Consider the following 21,196-nt stretch of genomic DNA (forward strand, 5'->3'; position numbering starts at 1 on the left):
CATAAGGTAAATTAATGGACTGAGGCTTAAGACAGAGATGCATCCCAAATTGCACCCTATTCCCTATGTAGTGCACTACTTTTCACCAAAGTAGTGCATTACACCACTGGTCAAATGTTGTGCACTATATATGGGAAAGGGTGTCATTTGGAATGCAGACAAAATCTTGCATCCTCTCCTCATGGCATTTCAACATGCTTCTCCTCTCATCTAGGAAGGGTGGGCTGGTTTTAATTGGAATTGTCCAGGCGGCTGAGTCTGAGAGAGGTTTCGAAGTGAGGAAGCTCTTTAAGGTAGCCTGCAGGTTAGGGATTGAGACAGAACGAGGAGGAGTCACACACACAGTGACTTGCGGGTTGAGAGAGAGGAAAGGTCAGAAGAGCCCTGTGCCCCTGCTCCAGCAAGATAAGGAAATCAATCCCTCTGTGCCTCTGTTACCTGGTGTACATTACCATACCCTCCTCAGCTCTTCCCTCTTCTTCAGATCCTCCTCAGTCCAGTAGACAACACCAGGGAGTCGATGTGATTTAAATCCAGGCCCAGGGGCGAGACAGAGAGAGATAGACAGAGAGAGGGAGAGAGATAGGGAGAAAGAGAGAGAGACAGAGAGCGAGAAAGACAGACAGAGAAAGAGAGAGATAGAGAGGGAGAAAGACAGAGAAAGAGGAAGAGGAAGAAAAAGAGGAGAGTGTGAGAGAGACTTACTCCACTTCAGGTAGATAATTCCTCTCTACCTCTCCTGGTAGAGAGGTTCAGATTCAGTTCATTCAGAAATGGATGACTAGATCTATGAACTACTTCCTGTCTGTCTGTCTCCATATCACCACTAGACATATAGACCATACTGGTTTCTCCAGGCCAGGTTCATTGCCTTTGATCGTATGCCATTTAGTGCCCATATTTTTTTTACCGGGCCTGTTTTTATCTTTACATCGCTCTCTTTCCATAGAGACCTTGGTTTATTCCCTATAGTCATAGGGCTTTGATGAAAAGTAATGCGCCAAATAGGGAATAGGGTTCTATTTGGGGACGCATCCCTTGCCTGTGGCATGTTAAACTAGGTATGATTGATGTGTCTTTACATGTGTTTATTGAGCAGGCTGAGAAGGGGATGCATGGTTGCTCTCTGGGGGTGGAGTCATATTAGCATTTTGGTCGAGCCATTGTTCACGCCACCAAGACAGTTTTACAAGCTAACGCCTCCGATGATTGATTCTGAAGCATCATTCACACGTTTTCCCACAAAAGACACAAAATGTATGGAAAACTGTGATTCCGGAATTGATACATAAATCAATAGGGGGAAACTTTTTTCCAAAATGAAAAAATAAATATGGAAAGTACTTTTGGGGTTTGTTGTCAGCCACGGGGATTACAGAAGTACTAATGTGTTTATTTTACCTTTTCATCTGAATTCCCAGGTAGACTCTGTAAACATGCAGCGTTCTATTTTCTGCTCTCTGCTTTCCTCCCTATACCGCCCCTGTTTGTTCATCCATAGAACAGAAGGGAGTGATAGTTGTAAAAGATCGACAGAATTGATTATGGAAGTTAAACCCAGGAGACCCCTGCATGAGAACACAGCTTCCCCTGCTTACAGCTATTGATTTTTTCCTGTGATAGTGAGATCTTTCATTGTGAATACAAGAGGCGAGGTGGTATCTCCTCAGTGGAGATATCTGTTGCTGGCTGCATAAATGGGTAGTTTCAGATGATTTGTGGATTAGGTTTCCCGCCGATTGTTGTCACAGCCCGATTCATATCTCACACCGGACCAACAATGGGGCCTAAATCGCACTTCGACCGCCGTCATAGATATCACCATCTATAGCATAAAAGAGCCAAAAAACATAATTGTTTGAAACAGAGTAAAGTGTCTTACTGCGTATGTATCTTCTTTGTTATGTGCTTTTTTGCTGCAACCAAGTACTCTGTCACTCGTTTTGTTTTCTCTCTTTTTAGTTCTCTTTTTCTTTCTCGCTTTCTTTCTTTCCATCACAGTGATAAATTGTGGCGACCCTGGGGTTCCAGCCAATGGGATGAGGTATGGAGAGGACTTTGCTATTGGTCAGAACATCACCTTCCTGTGTGCGCCGGGATACACCATGGAGGCTGACAGCTCACCCGTGCGCACCTGCACCTCCAACGGTACCTGGAGTGGCATCATGGCATCCTGCAAAGGTGAGGTCTAGCAGCACATGTGGAGCATGATGTACTTCATTACCCATAATGCTCTGTGGAACATATCTTAATAACATTCTGGCATCATGACATCCTTCAAAGACAGGGCCCATCAACACTCAGGCTATGCCCGGAATTGTACACACTTCTCTTTAGAGGGTACTACTTTTAGTTAGAACCCTGTGAGCCTTTGGTTTGTTTATTTTGCTACTTCAATTTGACTGTTGGAATATGTTAATCTACACCTTAGAATATAGTTCAATGACACCTAGTCTCAGGGAGGAAATAATCAAGGTTAGCATTGTCCCAGAGTTTCAATACAGATTGTTATAGCTTATTCACAGTAACACTGAACACCTGCTGGTTCCCTTTCCACACTGGTTGCCTGAGCAACAGCAGCCTAGATGTCTTTGTGTCCTGCTAGCAGTCACAGAGGAAAGAGTTTAAATACAGAATAGCATTGTGCTTTGGTTTGTTATTGTAATATCCTGTCTTGTTGTTGACACTATATGTCAGGCAGAAAACGTTTCTCTTCTTCATAAAAAAGCTTTCTCAACTTGCATAAAATGCTGCTTTGTATTACCATTATCTTGGACAAATTACAATCAACACAGATACGGCTATCCATTTGAACAGGTTATAGTTGAATCTCTTGGCTCTGTGAGAGAGGGTGTTGTACATACATATGTAACAGCTGCAGAGTGATATCTTGGTGCAGTTAGGATGCACAGTTGGATCTATGAATATGGATGTTAAAGTGTCGGGAAGCAAACTGAAAATGGAAATGGCTGGGTGAAAGTCTGACATTGGCTTTTAACAAAAGATGTGAGTGTGTGTGTGAGTGCGTGTGTGGTGTGTGTGCATGCGTGCGTGGTGTACGTGCTTGTGTGTGTGTTTACGTGTACTGTATAAGTATGTGAGAATATTTGTGTTCTACGCCTGTGAAATGCAGGAGCTGTCACAGCAGCTGTGAAATCACTGCATAAACATATTATTCATTAGCTTAGTACAAGGCAAGCTGGTCTACTCTCAATGGACGAGCCACCAAGCATGTCCAATACTAATTCAGAATATTAATAGAACATTTGGGAACTTATTACACGTTTATGGCTTTTATCACCGGAGCACATAGATGACAATAAGAACAGCCAATGAGCTTGACAAATGTGTTTGTTTTTATAGTCAGCTGATTAATTGGGAGGGAATCACTACCCTCTCAATCAAAGGGTTCTGGAGAAAAGTAGTGCACTATATAGGGAATAGGGTGCCAGTGGGCTCTGGTGAAAAGTAGAGCACTATATAAGGAATAGGGTACCAATGGGCTCCGGTGAAAAGTAGTGCACTATATAGGGAATAGGGTGCCATTTTGGACACAACCAAAGTCTCCCCCTGCAATTTGACAACGTTGCTTTAAACCTACCACCAATTTGTCTTGTAACTATATGCCAGCTCCCACATGAGGTTCCCTCAAGATATCACCCCCCTCCCGCATAAGAATTGACACCCCTGCCCAACACCCACCAAGCCTAGCCTGTAATCTACAAACACTGAGATTTCCCCCATCAAAATAGAATCCTAATTCTCCTGGATTACCCCTCTCTGAACTCTGCATATCCCACTCGTGCTGTTCCTGCTCAAACGCCTACCTACAGTGCTGTTTCTGTTATCCAGTGAGAGCAGTATCCATGGTGCACTATTTTGGAAAGCCTATCTTACTGCTATTCGGTGAGAGGAGTGTGTTTATTGTACAGTCTGCTGGAAAATATATTTCTGCCCACAGTGTTCTGGAAAGCCTTATCTGCTGTTACTCTAATTCAGTGAGAGGAGTATACCTGTCTCCACATAGTGGTTGGCAGAAGTCAGTGTGAATAACAGACATGGGAGAGAGAGAGACTCACTCTACAGAGTGCAACATGAGTCATCCAGCCTATCCCTCTCACCCACTCAAGCGTGGCGTAGGCTGGGGCGCAACGAGACTCCCAGGCAGCTCTCAGACAAACAAACAATCCCTTTGACTTTCTCTGCCTCCCTGACGTCGCCCCCCCCCAACACTTTCATGTTTGTTTAGACAGTCATTGGCTGCGCCCCAAATGGAACTCTATTCCCTATATAGTGCACTCCGTAGCTATTGGGGATGCAGTCGTCATGACACCTGGAGGCTAGTGGTCTGAGAGAAAAACATTAGTTCTGTTTCAGTTAGACAGCTGGCAGTAAATGTCCACTAAGGGTGGCACTACATAGCTATACTACATAGTCATGCTTCGCACAACCACAAATATTCCTTAGACTTAATTTCCTAAGATTTTGTTGTTGAGAATGTATTGTTTTAGCTGTTAGCTTGGCTGTGGCACTTTTCCAAAGGTTTCTTGTGTGTTTGCGGTTTGCATTAATGCCATGAATGGAATGGTAAAGTATAATTCATCCCTAATTGATTCATGAGATTCCTTACAGGGGTAACGAGGGTTAATAAGTAAGAGAGTAATTCAGCATTACACAGAGAGTAAACTCCCTCTCCCCTTTGCCTTTCTGTCCTCCCTCCCCGCTCTCTCGTCCTCCCTATCCCTGTCCTCTATCCAACTACACCCACCCTTTTTCCTCTTTCTCATCCCTCTCTTCCTCTCCTCTCCCCCCATTAGCCGTGACCTGCGCGGCACCCTCTGCCATCTCCAATGGGGTCCTGGAGGGTACAGACTTTGAGTGGGGCACTAGCGTGAGCTACAGCTGCTCCCCCGGGTACGAGCTGTCCTTCCCTGCCATCCTCACCTGCGTGGGCAACGGCACCTGGAACGGAATGGTGCCTCAGTGCCTACGTGAGTAGCACGCACCTCTCCTCTTCTCTCCTGTTCTTTTGTTTTCTCTTAATTTGTGCTCCTCTCTCGCTCTCTCTTGTTCTCGCTCGCTCTCGCTCTCACTCTCTCTCTTTCTCTCTCTCTTGCTCTTTCTTGCTCTCTCGCTCTCTCTTGCTCTCTCTTGCTCTCTCCCTCTCCTCCCTCTCCCTCTCCCTCTCATGGTGTTTTCCACTCTCTCGCACATCGATGCAACTTCACACTCTCTGCAGTAGTACTAACACTCAGTGTACCTGTGAAATTGACATTTTGTCGCATTCTTCATGTACTTGTTTCCTTGTTTCAGTTTGACGAATATGTCCACAGTATCTATAGTTCTATGACTCCATAGATAGTCAGTGACTTTGAGTGGTGATTTGATTTTAAAACCAATTGCCTAAACTTTATTAGAATAGGTTAGAAAAATGGGTAGCGCTTTAGTTTACAGTGCTGAATTACCAGGGTAAAAACAGGGAAATAACACGGCAACAACAAGTTAACAACGAGGTAATAACCCATTCATAGTTAGTATATAGTTGCTAAATAAGGATGTAAAGTGTGACAAAATTATATGGTGGTTGTTATGTAGAAAGATAAATTCATTACTTTATTAAGAACTATAAATAGCAGGTAATAAGCACAAGTTATGTAGAAAGTATTCAATGCTATGTCACCTTTTCTCAGCAGATTCATACAAACTATGAACAGTTGATTACCGTGTTGTTACCTTGTTGTTTCCTGTTATTTCGCTGTCGATACCATGTTCATTTCCTGTCGTTACCGTGTTAGTTCTATGTTGTTACCGCGTTATTTCCCTGTTGTTACTGTGTTATTTCCCTGTTGTTACTGTGTTATTTCCCTGTTGTTACTGTGTCATTTCCCTGTTGTTACTGTGTTATTTCCCTGTTGTTACCGTGTTATTTCCCTGTTACTATGTTATTTACTTATTGTTACCATGTTATTTCCCTGTTGTTTCATGTTATTTCCCTGTTGTTACTGTGTTATTTCCCTGTTGTTACTGTGTTATTTCCCTGTTGTTACTGTGTTGTTTCCCTGTTGTTACTGTGTTAGTTCCCTGTTGTTACTGTGTTATTTCCCTGTTGTTACTGTGTTATTTCCCTGTTACTATGTTATTTACTTATTGTTACCATGTTATTTCCCTGTTGTTTCATGTTATTTCCCTGTTGTTACTGTGTTATTTCCCTGTTGTTACTGTGTTATTTCCCTGTTGTTACTGTGTTATTTCCCTGTTGTTACTGTGTTATTTCCCTGTTGTTACTGTGTTAGTTCCCTGTTGTTACTGTGTTATTTCCCTGTTGTTACTGTGTTAGTTCCCTGTTGTTACTGTGTTATTTCCCTGTTGTTACTGTGTTATTTCCCTGTTGTTATTGTGTTATTGCCCTCTTGTTTCTTGTTATTTCCCTGTTGTTACTGTGTTATTTCCCTGTTGTTACTGTGTTATTTCCCTGTTGTTATTGTGTTATTGCCCTCTTGTTTCTTGTTATTTCCCTGTTGTTACCGTGTTATTTTCCTGTTAACGCATTATTTCCCGCTAACAAGGACTGCGCCCCCTTCCTTCTCCGTGGCCGACGTGAGTAAGACATTTAAACCTTCGCAAGGCTGCTGGCCCAGACAGCATCCCTAGCCGCGTCCTCAGAGCATGCGCAGACCAACTGGCTGGTGTGTTTACGGACATGTTAATTTGCTCCCTATCCCAGTCTGCTGTCCCCACATGCTTCAAGATGGCCAACATTGTTCCTGTACCCAAGAAGGCGAAGGTAACTGAACTAAATGACTATCGCCACGTAGCACTCACTTCTGTCATCATGAAGTGCTTTGAGAGACTAGTCAAGGATCATATCACCTCCACCTTACCAGCCACCCTAGACCCACTTCAGTTTGCATACCGCACCAACAGGTCCACAGATGATGCAATCGCCATCACACTGCACACTGCCCTAACCCATAAGGACAAGAGGAATACCTATGTAAGAATGCTGTTCATTGACTACAGCTCAGCATTCAACACCACAGTACCCTCCAAGCTCATCATCAAGCTGGAGACCCTGGGTATCAACCCCGCCCTGTGCAATTGGGTCCTGGACTTTCTGACGGGCTGCCCCCATGTGGTGAAGGTAGGAAACAACATCTCCACTTCGCTGACCCTCAACACTGGGGCCCCACAAGGGTGTGCGTGCTCAGCCCCCTGTATTCCCTGTTCACCCATGACTGCGTGGCCATGCACTCCTCCAACTCAATCCTCAAGTTTGCAGACGACACAACAGTAGTGGGCTTGATTACCAACAATGACGAGCCAGCCTACAGGGAGGAAGTGAGGACACTCGGAGTGTGGTGTCAGGAAATAACCTCTCACTCAACGTCAACAAAACAAAGGAGATGATCGTGGACTTCAGGAAACAGCAGAGGGAGCGCCCCCTTATCCACATCGAAGCAGTGGAGAAGGTGGAAAGTTTTAAGTTCCTTGGCGTACATATCACAGACAAACTGAAATGGTCCACCCACACAGACAGAATGGTGAAGAAGGCACAACAGCGCCTCTTCAACCTCAGGAGGCTGAAATTTGTCTTGTCAGCTAAAACACAGCTAAACTTTTATAGATGCACAATCGAGAGCATTCTGTCAGGCTGTATCACAGCATGGTACGGCAACTGCACCGCCCTCAACCGCAACTGCACCGCCCTCATATGTATATACTGTACCTTATGCCATCTATTGCACCTTGCCTATGCCGCCCAGCCATCGCTCATTCATATAGTTATATGTACATATTCTTATTCACCCCTTTAGATTTGTGTGTATTAGGTAGTTGCTGGGGAATTGATAGATTACTTGTTAGATATTACTGCACTGTCGGATCTAGAAGCACAAGCATTTCGCTACACTCGCATTAACATCTGCTAACCATGTGTATGTGACAACAAAATGTTATTTGTTACCGTGTTATTTCCCTGTTGTTACTGTGTTAGTTCCCTTTTGTTTTCTATTATTTCCCTGTTATGTGTTATTTCCCTATTGCTTCCTGTTATTTCCCTTTTGTTACGTGTTCTTTCCCTGTTTCCTGATATTTCTCTCTTATTACCGTGTTATTTCCCTGTTGTTACCGTGTTATTTCCCTCTTGTTTCTGTTATTTCCCTGTCGTTACCCTGTTATTTCCCTCTTGTTACAGTGTTATTTTCCTGTTGTTACAGTGTTATTTCCCTGTTGCTTTATGATGGCGCCGGTTGTTTTATGATGGCGCCGGCAGCCCTACGCTGCCTTCTTATCGGCTCTCAACCAATCATGCTATTTTGTTTTAGTTTTTTTGCGTTGTTCGTAACTTCTTTTGAACATAATGTTGCTGCCCTGTGATTCGCTGGAGAAGGAAACTGAGATTTCGAGGCAAAAGATAAGGTCAGGCACAATCTGGCTAATCTGCCCTTGCCTTCCGTTCTGATAGCTAACGTTCAAGCGCTGGAAAATAAATGGGACGAACTGAAAGCACGTATATCCTACCAACGGGACATTAAGAACTGTAATATCTTCACCGAGTCGTGGCTAACCTCTACGGAACGCCTCGCCAATATCCAATGGTAGAGCCTGGCGCGAAATACGAAAAAACTTAAAAATGCTATAATTTCTATTTCTCAAACATATGACTATTTTACACCATTTGAAAGATAAGACTCTCCTTTATCTAACCACATTGTCCGATTTCAAAAAGGCTTTACAGAAATAATCACACACCCATTTTTCAAACTAGCATATATGTCACAAAACCCAAAACCACAGCTAAATGTAGCACTAACCTTTGATGATCTTCATCAGATGACACTCCTAGGACATTATGTTATACAATACATGCATGTTTTGTTCAATCAAGTTCATATTTATATCAAAAACCAGTTTTTTACATTAGCATGTTTTGTTCAGAACTAGCATACCCACCGAAAACTTCCGGTGAATTTACTAAATTGCTCACGATAAACGTTGCCAAAAAACATAACAATTATTTTAAGAATTATAGATACAGAACTCCTTCATGCAATCGCGGTGTCCGATTTTAAAATCGCTTTTTGGTGAAAGCACATTTTGCAATATTCTGAGTAGATAGCCCGGCCATCACGGCTAGTTATTTTGACACCCACCAAGTTTGGCACTCACCAAACTCAGATTTACTAAAAGAAAAATTGGATTACCTTTGCTGTTCTTCGTCAGAATGCACTCCCAGGACTTCTACTTCAACAACAAATGTTGTTTTGGTTCGAAATAATCCATAGTTATATCCAAATAGCTCCGTTTTGTTCATGCGTTCAGGTAACTATCCGAAGGGTGACGCGCCGGCGCGTTTCGTGACAAAAAAATTAAAAATACTCCATTACCGTACTTCGAAGCATGTCAAACGCTGTTTAAAATCAATTTTTATGCGTTTTTTCTTGTAAAATAGCGATAATATTCCAACCGGGCGACGACGTATTTGTTCAAAGAGAGAAAGAAAAACATGGAGTCGTCACATGCATGCGCGCGCCAGTGTCATTGTTCTCAGAAGGACCACTCTCCAAAACCCCTGCTGTTTTTCGCCCAGAGACTGCAGAGCTATCATTCCACTTTCTGCCACCTTCCTAGAGCCAATGAAAGCCTTAGAAAATGTCACATTACAGCAGCTGTATTTTCGATAAAGAGGCTAAATAAGGACAAGAAATGGTCAGACAGGGCACTTCCCGTATAGAATCTTTTCAGGTTTTGGCCTGCCATATGAGTTCTGTTATACTCACAGACACCATTCAAACAGTTTTAGAAACTTTAGAATGTTTTCTATCCAAATCTACTAACTATTTGCATATTATAGTTACTGGGCAGGAGTAGTAACAATATTAAATCGGGTACGTTTTTATCCGGCCGTGAAAATACTGCCCCCTATCCCAAACAGGCTAAACGATGACATTAAGAACATACAGCTGGCGGGTTATACACTCTATCAGTAAAACAGAACAGCAGCCTCTGGTAAGACACGGGGTGGGGGCCTATGCATTTATGTAAAAAACAGCTGGTACATGATATCTAAGGAAGTCTCAAGGTTTTGCTGGCCTGAGGTAGAGTAATTCATGATAAACTGTAGACCACACTATCGACCTAGAAAGTTTTCATCTGTATTTTTCATAGCTGTCTACATACCGCCACAGAGCGACGTTGGCACTAAAACCGCACAAAATTAGCCTTATTCCGCCATAAGCAAACAGGAAAAAGCTCATCCAGAGACAGTGCTCCTAGTGGCCGGGGACTTTAATGCAGGGAAACTTAAAATCAGTTTTACCGAATATCTATCAACATGTTAAATGTGCATCCAGAGGGAAAAAAATTCTAGACCACCTCTACTCCACACACAGAAACGTGTACAAAGCTCTCCTTCGCCCTCCATTTGGCAAATCTGACCATAACTCCTGATTCCTGCTTACAAGCAAAAATTAAAGCAGGAAGCACCAGTGACTCGGCCTATAAAAAAGTGGTCAGATGAAGCAGATGCTAAACTACAAGACTGTTTTGCTAGCACAGACTGGAATATGTTCTGGAGTTCTTCCGATGGCATTGAGGAGTACACCACATCAGTCACTGACTTTATCAATAAGTTCATCGAGGACATCATCTCCACAGTGACTGTACGTACACACCCCAACCAGAAGCCATGGATTACAGGCAACATTTGCACTGAGCTAAAGGGTAGAGCTGCTGCTTTCAAGGAGCGGGACTCTAACCCGGAAACTTCTAAGAAATCCCGCTATGCCCTCAGATGAACCATCACACAGGCAAAGCATCAATGCAGGACTAAGATCGAATCTTACTACACCGGCTCCGACACTCGTCGGATGTGGCAGGGCTTGCAAACTTTTACAGACTACAAAGAGAAGCACAGCCGAGAGCTGCCCAGTGACACGAGCCTACCAGATGAGCTAAATAACTTCTATGCTCGCTTCGAGGCAAGTAACACTGAAACATGCATGAGAGCATCAGCTGTTCTAGATGACTGTGTGATCACGCTCTCCGCAGCCGATGTAAGACCTTTAAACAGGTCAACATTCACAAGACCACTGGGCCAGATGGATTACCAGGACATGTACTCTGAGCATGTGCTGACCAACCTCTCTCTGTCTGAGTCTGTAATACCAACATGTTTCAAGCAGACCACCAAGAACACCCCAGAACACTAAGGTAACCTGCCTAAATGACTACCGACCCATACCACTCACATCTGTAGCCATGAAATGCTTTGAAACGCTGGTCTTGGCTCACATTAACACCGTTATCCCAGAAACCCTAGACCCACTCCAATTTGCATACCGCCCCAACAGACGCACAGATGATGCAATCTCTATTGCACTCCACACTGCTCTTTCCCACCTGGACAAAAGGAACACCTATGTGAGAAGAGCTCAGCGTTGACTAGAGCTCAGCGTTCAACACCATAGTGCCCTCAAAGCTTAGCACTAAGCTAAGGACTCTGGGACTATACACCTCCCTCTGCAACTGGATCCTGGACTTCCTGATGGGCCGCGCCCAGGTGATAAGGGTAGGTAACAACACATCCGCCACACTGATCCTCAACACGGTGGCCCCTCAGGGGTGCGTGCTCAGTGCCTCCTGTAATCCCTGTTCACTCATGACTGCACAGGCAGGCACAACTCCAAAACCATCATTAAGTTTGCTGATGACACAACAGTGGTAGGCCTGACCACCGACAACGATGAGACAGCCTATAGGGAGGAGGTCAGAGACCTGATCGTGTGGTGCAAGGACAACAACCTCTCCCTCAACGTGATCAAGACTAAGGAGATGATCGTGGACTACAGGAAAAGGAGGACCGAGCATGACTCATTCTCATCGACGGGACTGTAGTGGAGAAGGTTGACATCCTCAAGTTCCTTTGCCTCCATATCACCATCAAACTAACATGGTCCACGCACACCAAGACAGTCATGAAGAGGGCACGACAAAACCTTTTCCTCGTCAGGAGACTGAAAATATTTGGCATCTGTCCTCAGATCCTCAAAAGGTTTTACAGCTGCACCATCGAGAGCATCCTGACGGGTTGCATCACTGCCTGGTATGGCAACTGCTCGGCCTCCGACCGCAAGGCGCTACAGAGGGTAGTGTGTATGGCCCAGCACATCACTGGAGCCAAGCTGCTTGCCATCCTGGACCGGAGTGTACCGGAGTGCCAATTCTAGGTGCAAGAGGCTTCTGAACAGCTTCTATCCCCAAGCCATAAGACTCCTGAACAGCTAATCAAATGGCTACCCAGACTATTTACACCCCCCCCCCCCGCTGCTGCTACTCTCTGTTATTATCTATCCATAGCCACTTTAATAACCCTTCCTGCATGTACATAATTACCTTAATTACCTCGACACCGGTGCCCCCGCACTGCCATACTGCCATGCTGATCCTTAACACTGGGGCCCCTCAGGGGTGTGTACTTAGTTCCCTCCTGTATTCCCTGTTCACCCACGACTGCGTGGCCAAACACAACTCCAACACCATCATTAAGGTTGCTGACGACACAACAGTGGTAGGCCTGATCACCGACAACTATGAGATGGCCTATAGGAAGGAGGTCAGAGAACTGGCAGTGTGGTGCCAGGACAACAACCTCTCCCTCAATGTGAGCAAGACAAAGGAGCTGATCGTGGACTACAGGTAAATGCGGGCTGAACAGGCCCCTATTAACCTCTTACATCTAGACGTTGCGCTAGCGGAACACCTGCTCCAATATCCAATGATAGGCGTGGCGCGAATTACGAATTCCTCAAAAATACAAAAACTTAAATTTTTCAAACATATGACTATTTCACAGCATTTTAAAGACAAGACTCTCCTTTATCTAACCACACTGTCCGATTTCAAAAAGGCTTTACAGCGAAAGCAAAACATTAGATTATGTCAGCAGAGTACCAAGCCAGAAATAATCAGACACCCATTTTTCAAGCTAGCATATAATGTCACAAAAACCCAGAAGACAGCTAAATGCAGCACTAACCTTTGATGATCTTCATCAGATGACACACCTAGGACATTATGTTATACAATACATGCATGTTTTGTTCAATCAAGTTCATATTTATATCAAAAAACAGCTTTTTACATTAGCATGTGACGTTCAGAACTAGCATACCCCCGCAAACTTCCGGGGAATTTGCTAACAATTTACTAAATTACTCACGATAAACGTTCACAAAAAGCATAACAATTATTTTAAGAATTATAGATACAGAACTCCTCTATGCACTCGATATGTCCGATTTTAAAATAGCTTTTTGGTGAAAGCACATTTTGCAATATTCTAAGTACATAGCCCAGCCATCACGGGCTAGCTATTTAGACACCCGGCAAGTTTAGCCTTCACCAATATCAGATTTACTATTATAAAAGTTTGATTATCTTTTGTTGTCTTCGTCAGAATGCACTCCCAGGACTGCTACTTCAATAACAAATGTTGGTTTGGTCCAAAATAATCCATCGTTATATCCGAATAGCGGCGTTTTGTTCGTGCGTTCAAGACACTATCCGAAATGGTAAATCAGGGTCGGCGCATGGCGCAATTCGTGACAAAAAAATTCAAAATATTCCATTACCGTACTTCGAAGCATGTCAACCGCTGTTTAAAATCAATTTTTATGCAATTTATCTCGTAAAAAAGCGATAATATTCCGACCGGGAATCTCCTTTTCGGCAAACAGAGGAAAAATCACAAAGACGGGGGCGGCCAGTGCACGCGCCTAAGCCCACAGTCCCTTGATCGGCCACTTGAGAAAGGCGATAATGTGTTTCAGCCTGGGGCTGGGATGACGACATTCTGTTTTTTCCCGGGCTCTGAGCGCCCGTGGAAGACGTAGGAAGTGTCACGTTAGAGCAGAGATCCTTTGTAAAAGATAGAGATGGAAAAGAAGTTCAAGAAATGGTCAGACAGGCCACTTCCTGTAAAGGAATCTCTCAGGTTTTGACCTGCCATTTGAGTTCTGTTATACTCACAGACACCATTCAAACAGTTTTAGAAACTTTGGAGTGTTTTCTATCCAAAGCCAATAATTATATGCATATTCTAGTTACTGGGCAGGAGTAGTAACCAGATTAAATCGGGTACGTTTTTTATCCAGCCGTGAAAATACTGCCCCCTAGCCATAACAGGTTAACATCGACGGGCCTGTAGTGGAGCAGGTCGAGAGTTTCAAGTTCCTTGGTGTCCACATCACCAACGAACTATCATGGTCCAAACACACCAAGATAGTCGTGAAGAGGGCACGACAAAACCTTTTCCCCCTCAGGAGAAAAGATTTGGCATTGGTCCCCAGATCCTCAAAAGTTTCTACAGCTGCACCATCGAGAGCATCCTGACCAGTTGCATCACCGCCTGGTATGGCAACTGCTTGGCATCTGACAGTAAGGCGCTACAGAGGGTCTTGCAAACGGCCCAGGGCATCACTGGGGTCAAGCTTCCTGCCATCCAGGACCTGTACAATAGGTGGTGTCAGAGACTCCAGTCACCCAAGTTATAGACTGTTTTCTCTGCTACCGCACGGCAAGCGGTACTGGAGCGCCAAGTCTAGGAGCAAAAGGCTCCTCAACAGCTTCCAAGCCATAAGACTGCTGAACAATTAATAAAATCGCCACCAGACACTGCTGCTACTCGCTGTTTACTATCTATGCATAGTCACTTCACCACCACCACCTACATTTACAAATTACCTCAACTAACCTGTACCCCCGCACACTGACTCGCACTCTGACTCGGCCCCCTGTATATAGCCTCGTTATTCTTCTTGTGTTACTTTTTATTATGACTTTTTATTTTAGTCTACTTGGTAAATATTTTCTTAACTCTTCTTGAACTGCACTGTTAGTTCAGGGCTTGTAAGTAAGCATTTCACTGTACCTGTTGTATTTGGCGCATGTGACAGATAACATTTGATTTGATTTGTTACCCTGTTAAGTCAGCACTGCACACTAAAGTGCAACTGAAAAAGGTTGTGTCTTTGGTCTGTTTTTTTCCGTTCAAGCAGGTGATCTGGTATCCGACACTGCATTTGAAACAAATGGCTTCAGAATGAATGCTACACTGTCACCTTGCTCTCCACTGTAGAGGAACAAAAACATATCCCAAGGTTCTTGGTGTCATTGGTCGGTTGACTGACAGCTGAGTTAGAGGAGGAAGCGGCCATTCATAAGGCCCTTGGTCTGGTCTGATGAACTTCCCCCTGTTGTAGGGACATCAGCCACCCTCGATAGTTTGGGCATTAATGCCCCTCGATTCTCCATCACTTTGATTTGACCCAAAATGAAGGGGAACTGTGATGTACTGCAGATAACATGGTATTGAATTGAAAAGACAAGCAGAGGCCTCCTGTTAAAGGGCAGGTGATGGGAGGCAGGAAGTGGAGGGATTCCACCATGATGAGCAGCTGTGCCCAATGACAGACAAGTGGACAGCTGCTGAATCATCCCAAAAAAGTATGAGCAAGACACACACACACACACACACACAAACACACACACACACATATTGCAATCACCCTCATACACAATCCAAAACGTCCAGACACACACTAACTCGCACTCACACACACACACACACAACCACACACATACAATCACACACACATGCACCCACACGTACACAGAACTGAAGGGAGAACAAGTCACTCTACATTTGGTGGTTATATATTTTCTCAAACCAGTGCCATCTCCTTGGAACTCTGCTCAAAAGTTACAATGTCTGCTGCGTTTACAATCGGGGATTTGTGAAAAGTCTTTGTTTAAAAAAGTTTCAGTCTTGCTGAGACAAGGCTTCAGTCCCGTTGTTAGAAGGAATTATAAATAATGCAGGGGAATTAACTCCGATGCCACTGTTTTTTTTCTCTCTGACACAGAAACCTTAGAAGACATATTTGAACATCTGAGGATTCAACCATCTTTCCCACACCTATTGAGGATTCGGTCTCTAGCATACAACAAACCAGAGAATCATAATTCACCTAGAAGTTCATAACTCAGAGACCTTGGAAAGTACATTTGAACATCAGAAGACCTAACCATCAATTCTACACCTGGAGAATTGTCTTTACAGAAAGACACCCAGGGAATCATAATTCACCCACTCGCCTTCATGTTTAGTTTACCTACTGATCTCTCAGCCTCTGCCAACCCATCTGTCAGTCTCCGTATGACAGAGTGAAGAGTGGAGGGGGTAATCATTAGTAATCTGCACATAAGTAATGAGTTCTTATCTGCCTGCCCCAGTGGGTCATCAGACGGAGGGGTCGAAGAGCTGAAGAGGAGGAGGATGTAGAGGGGTGGAGGGGAGGAGGATGTAGAGGGTTAGAGGGGAGGAGGGGGTAAGGGGAGGAGTATGTAGAGGGTGACCGGAAGGAGGTGGTGGAAGGGAGGAGGGGTGAAGGGGAGGAGGATGTAGAGGGTGGAGGTGGTGAAGGGAGGAGGGGTGAAGGGGAGGAGAATGTAGAGGTTGGAGGTGGTGAAGGGGAGGAGGATGTAGAGGGTGGAGGGGTGAAGGGGAGGAGGATGTAGAGGGTACGGGGGCTGGGGGGGTGAAGGGGAGGAGGATGTAGAGGGGTGGAGGGGAGGAGGATGTAGAGGGTTAGAGGGGGGGAGGGGGTAAGGGGAGGAGTATGTAGAGGGTGACCGGAAGGAGGTGGTGGAAGGGAGGAGGGGTGAAGGGGAGGAGGATGTAGAGGGTGGAGGTGGTGAAGGGAGGAGGGGTGAAGGGGAGGAGGATGTAGAGGGTGGAGGGGTGAAGGGGAGGAGGATGTAGAGGGTACGGGGGCTGGGGGGTGAAGGGGAGCAGGATGTAGAGGGTAGGAGGGTTGGAGGGGTGAAGGGCAGGAGTGTGGAGGGCATGAAGGGGAGGAGGATGTAGAGGGTACAGGGGCTGGGGGGGTGAAAGGGAGGAGGATGTAGGAGGGCTGGAGGGGGTGAAAGGGAGGAATGTGGAGGGGTGAAGGGGAGGAGGATGTAGAGGGTATGGGGGCTGGGGGGTGAAGGGGAGGAGGATGTAGGAGGGCTGTAGGGGGTGAAGGGGAGGAATGTGGAGGGGTGAAGGGGAGGAGGATGTAGAGGGTACGAGGGCTGGGGGGTGAAGGGGAGGAGGATGTAGAGGGTAGGAGGGCGGTAGGGGGTGAAGGGGAGGAGTGTGGAGGGGGTAGAGGGGAGGAGGATGTAGAGGGCTGGAGGGTTGAAGGGAAGGAGGATGTAGAGGGCTGGAGGGTTGAAGGGGAGGAGGATGTAGAGGGCCGGAGGGGGTGAAGGGGAGGCAGATGTAGAGGGCTGGAGAGTTGAAGGGGAGGAGGATGTAAAGGGCTGGAGGGTTGAAGGGGAGGAGGATGTAGAGGGTGGAGGGTTGAAGGGTTGAAGGGGAGGAGGATGTAGAGGGCTGGAGGGTTGAAGGGGGGAGGATGTAGAGGGCTGGAGGGTTGAAGGAGAGGAGGATGTAGAGGGTGGAGGGTTGAAGGGGAGGAGGATGTAGAGGGCTGGAGAGTTGAAGGGGAGGCGGATGTAGAGGGCTGAAGAGTTGAATTGGAGGAGGATGTAGAGGGCTGGAGGGTTGAAGGGGAGGAGGATGTAGAGGGCTGGAGGGTTGAAGGGGGAGGATGTAGAGGGCTGGAGGGTTGAAGGAGAGGAGGATGTAGAGGGTGGAGGGTTGAAGGGGAGGAGGATGTAGAGGGCTGGAGAGTTGAAGGGGAGGCGGATGTAGAGGACTGGAGAGTTGAAGGGGAGGAGGATGTAGAGGGTGGAGGGTTGAAGGGTTGAAGGGGAGGAGGATGTAGAGGGCTGGAGGGTTGAAGGGGAGGAGGCTGTAGAGGGTGGAGGGGTGAAGGGGAGGAGGATGTAGAGGGCTTGAGGGTTGAAGGGGAGGAGGATGTGGAGGGCTGGAGGGTTGAAGGGGAGGAAGATGTAGAGGGTGGAGGGTTGAAGGGGAGGAGGATGTAGAGGGCTGGAGGGTTGAAGGGGAGGCGGATGTAGAGGACTGGAGGGGTGAAGGGGAGGAGGATGTAGAGGGCTGGAGGGGGTGAAGGGGAGGAGGATGTAGAGGGTGGAGGGGTGAAGGGGAGGAGGATGTAGAGGGCTGGAGGGTTGAAGGGGAGGAGGATGTAGAGGGCTGGAGAGTTGAATTGGAGGAGAATGTAGAGGGCAGGGGGGTGAAGGGGAGGAGGATGTAGAGGGCTGGAGGGTTGAAGGGGAAGATGATGTAGAGGGCTGGAGGGGTGAAGGGGAGGAGAATGTAGAGGGTGGAGGGGTGAAGGGGAGGAGGATGTAGAGGGCTGGAGAGGGGTGAAGGGGAGGAGGATGTAGAGGGCTGGAGGGGTGAAGGGGAGGAGAATGTAGAGGGTGGAGGGGTGAAGGGGAGGAGGATGTAGAGGGCTGGAGGGGTGAAGGGGAGGACGATGTAGAGGGCTGGAGGGTTGAAGGGGCGGAGGATGTAGAGGGCTGGAGGGGGTGAAGGGGAGGAGGATGTAGAGGGCTGGAGGGGGTGAAGGGGAGGAGGATGTAAAGGGCTGGCGGGGTGAAGGGGAGGAGGATGTAGAGGGTGGAGGGTTGAAGGGTTGAAGGGGAGGAGGACGTAGAGGGCTGGAGGGTTGAAGGGAGGAGGATGTAGAGGGCTGGGGGTGAAGGGGAGGAGGACGTAGAGGGCTGGAGGGTTGAAGGGGAAGATGATGTAGAGGGCTGGAGGGGTGAAGGGAGGAGAATGTAGAGGGTGGAGGGGTGAAGGGGAGGAGGATGTAGAGGGTTGGAGAGGGGTGAAGGGGAGGAGGATGTAGAGGGCTGGAGGGGTGAAGGGGAGGAGAATGTAGAGGGTGGAGGGGTGAAGGGGAGGAGGATGTAGAGGGCTGGAGGGGTGAAGGGGAGGACGATGTAGAGGGCTGGAGGGTTGAAGGGGCGGAGGATGTAGAGGGCTGGAGGGGTGAAGGGGAGGAGGATGTAGAGGGCTGGAGGGGGTGAAGGGGAGGAGGATGTAAAGGGCTGGAGGGGTGAAGGGGAGGAGGATGTAGAGGGTGGAGGGTTGAAGGGTTGAAGGGGAGGAGGATGTAGAGGGCTGGAGGGTTGAAGGGGAGGAGGATGTAGAGGGCTGGGGGTGAAGGGGAGGAGGATGTAGAGGGTGGAGGGTTGAAGGGGAGGAGGCTGTAGAGGGCTGGAGGGTTGAAGGGGAGGAGGATGTAGAGGGCTGGGGGGGTGAAGGGGAGGAGGACGTAGAGGGCTGGAGGGTTGAAGGGGAAGATGATGTAGAGGGCTGGAGGGGTGAAGGGGAGGAGAATGTAGAGGGTGGAGGGGTGAAGGGGAGGAGGATGTAGAGGGCTGGAGGGGTGAAGGGGAGGAGGATGTAGAGGACTGGAGGGTTGAAGGGGAGGAGGATGTAGAGGGATGGGGGGTGAAGGGGAGGAGAATGTAGAGGGTGGAGGGGTGAAGGGGAGGAGGATGTAGAGGACTGGAGAGTTGAAGGGGAGGAGGATGCAGAGGGCTGGAGGGGTGAAGGGGAGGAGGATGTAGAGGGCTGGAGGGGTGAAGGGGAGGAGGATGTAGAGGGCTGGAGGGGTGAAGGGGAGGCGGATGTAGAGGGCTGGAGGGGTGAAGGGGAGGAGGATGTAGAGGGCTGGAGGGGTGAAGGGGAGGAGGATGTAGAGGGCTGGAGGGGTGAAGGGGAGGCGGATGTAGAGGCTAGAGGGGTGATGGGGAGGAGGATGTAGAGGGCTGGAGGGTGAAGGGGAGGAGGATATATAGGGTGGAGGGTTGAAGGGTTGAAGGGGAGGAGGATGTAGAGGGCTGGAGGGTTGAAGGGGAGGAGGATGTAGAGGGCTAGGGGATGAAGGGGAGGAGGATGAAGAGGGTGGAGGGTTGAAGGGGAGGAGGATGTAGAGGGTGGAGGGTTGAAGGGGAGGAGGATGTAGAGGGCTGGAGGGTTGAAGTGGAGGAGGATGTAGAGAGGGGAGGGTTGAAGGGGATGAGGATGTAGAGGACTGGAGGGTTGAAGGGGAGGAGGATGAAGAGGGCTGGAGAGTTGAAGGGGAGGAGGCTGTAGAGGGTGGAGGGGTGAAGGGGAGGCGGATGTAGAGGGCTTGAGGGTTGAAGGGGAGGAGGATGTAGAGGGCTGGAGGGGTGAAGGGGAGGAGGATGTAGAGGGCTGGAGGGTTGAAGGGGAGGAGGATGTAGAGGGTGGAGGGGTGAAGGGGAGGAGGATGTAGAGGGCTGGAGGGTTGAAGGGGAGGAGGATGTAGAGGGCTGGAGGGTTGAATTGGAGGAGGATGTAGAGGGCTGGGGGCTAAAGGGGAGGAGGACGAGAGAGCTGGAGGGTTGAAGGGGAGGAGAATGTAGAGGGTGGAGGGGTGAAGGGGAGGAGGATGTAGAGGGCTGGAGGGGGGTGAAGGGGAGGAGGATGTAAAGGGCTGGAGGGTGAAGGGGAGGAGGATGTAGAGGGTGGAGGGTTGAAGGGTTGAAGGGAGGAGGATGTTGAGGGCTGGAGGGTTGAAGGGGAGGAGGATGTAGAGGGCTGGGGGTGAAGGGAGGAGGATGTAGAGGGTGAAGGGTTGAAGGGGAGGAGGATGTTGAGGGCTGGAGGGTTGAAGGGAGGAGGATGTAGAGGGCTGGGGGGGTGAAGGGGAGGAGGACGGAGAGGGCTGGAGGGTTGAAGGGGAAGATGATGTAGAGGGGCTGGAGGGGTGAAGGGGAGGAGAATGTAGAGGGTGGAGGGGTGAAGGGGAGGAGGATATAGAGGGCTGGAGGGGTGAAGGGGGAGGAGGATGTAGAGGGCTGGAGGGTTGAATTGGAGGAGGATGTAGAGGGCTGGGGGTGAAGGGGAGGAGGACGTAGAGAGCTGGAGGGTTGAAGGGGAGGAGAATGTAGAGGGTGGAGGGGTGAAGGGGAGGAGGATGTAGAGGGCTGGAGGAGTGAAGGGGAGGACGATGTAGAGGGCTGGAGGGTTGAAGGGGCGGAGGATGTAGAGGGCTGGAGGGGGTGAAGGGGAGGAGGATGTAGAGAGCTGGAGGGGGTGAAGGGGAGGAGGATGTAAAGGGCTGGAGGGGTGAAGGGGAGGAGGATGTAGAGGGTGGAGGGTTGAAGGCTTGAAGGGCGGGAGGATGTAGAGGGCTGGAGGGTTGAAGGGGAGGAGGATGTAGAGGGCTGGGGGTGAAGGGGA

At 48.0% G+C, this 21,196-nt stretch overlaps 1 protein-coding gene across 1 annotated transcript in view; it reads left to right on the forward strand.

Moving 5' to 3' along the window:
- LOC106570400 (CUB and sushi domain-containing protein 3-like) overlaps positions 1 to 21,196 on the forward strand; it is a 725,317-nt gene that overhangs the window by 655,876 nt on the left and 48,245 nt on the right. Inside the window, 2 exon segments of the mRNA XM_014142665.2 lie at positions 2,002 to 2,181; positions 4,818 to 4,991. Of these exon segments, the coding sequence (XP_013998140.1) occupies positions 2,002 to 2,181; positions 4,818 to 4,991 (354 nt within the window).

The sequence above is a fragment of the Salmo salar genome, chromosome ssa14 (genome assembly GCF_905237065.1).
Source record: "Salmo salar chromosome ssa14, Ssal_v3.1, whole genome shotgun sequence".
Taxonomy (NCBI): Eukaryota; Metazoa; Chordata; class Actinopteri; order Salmoniformes; family Salmonidae; genus Salmo; species Salmo salar.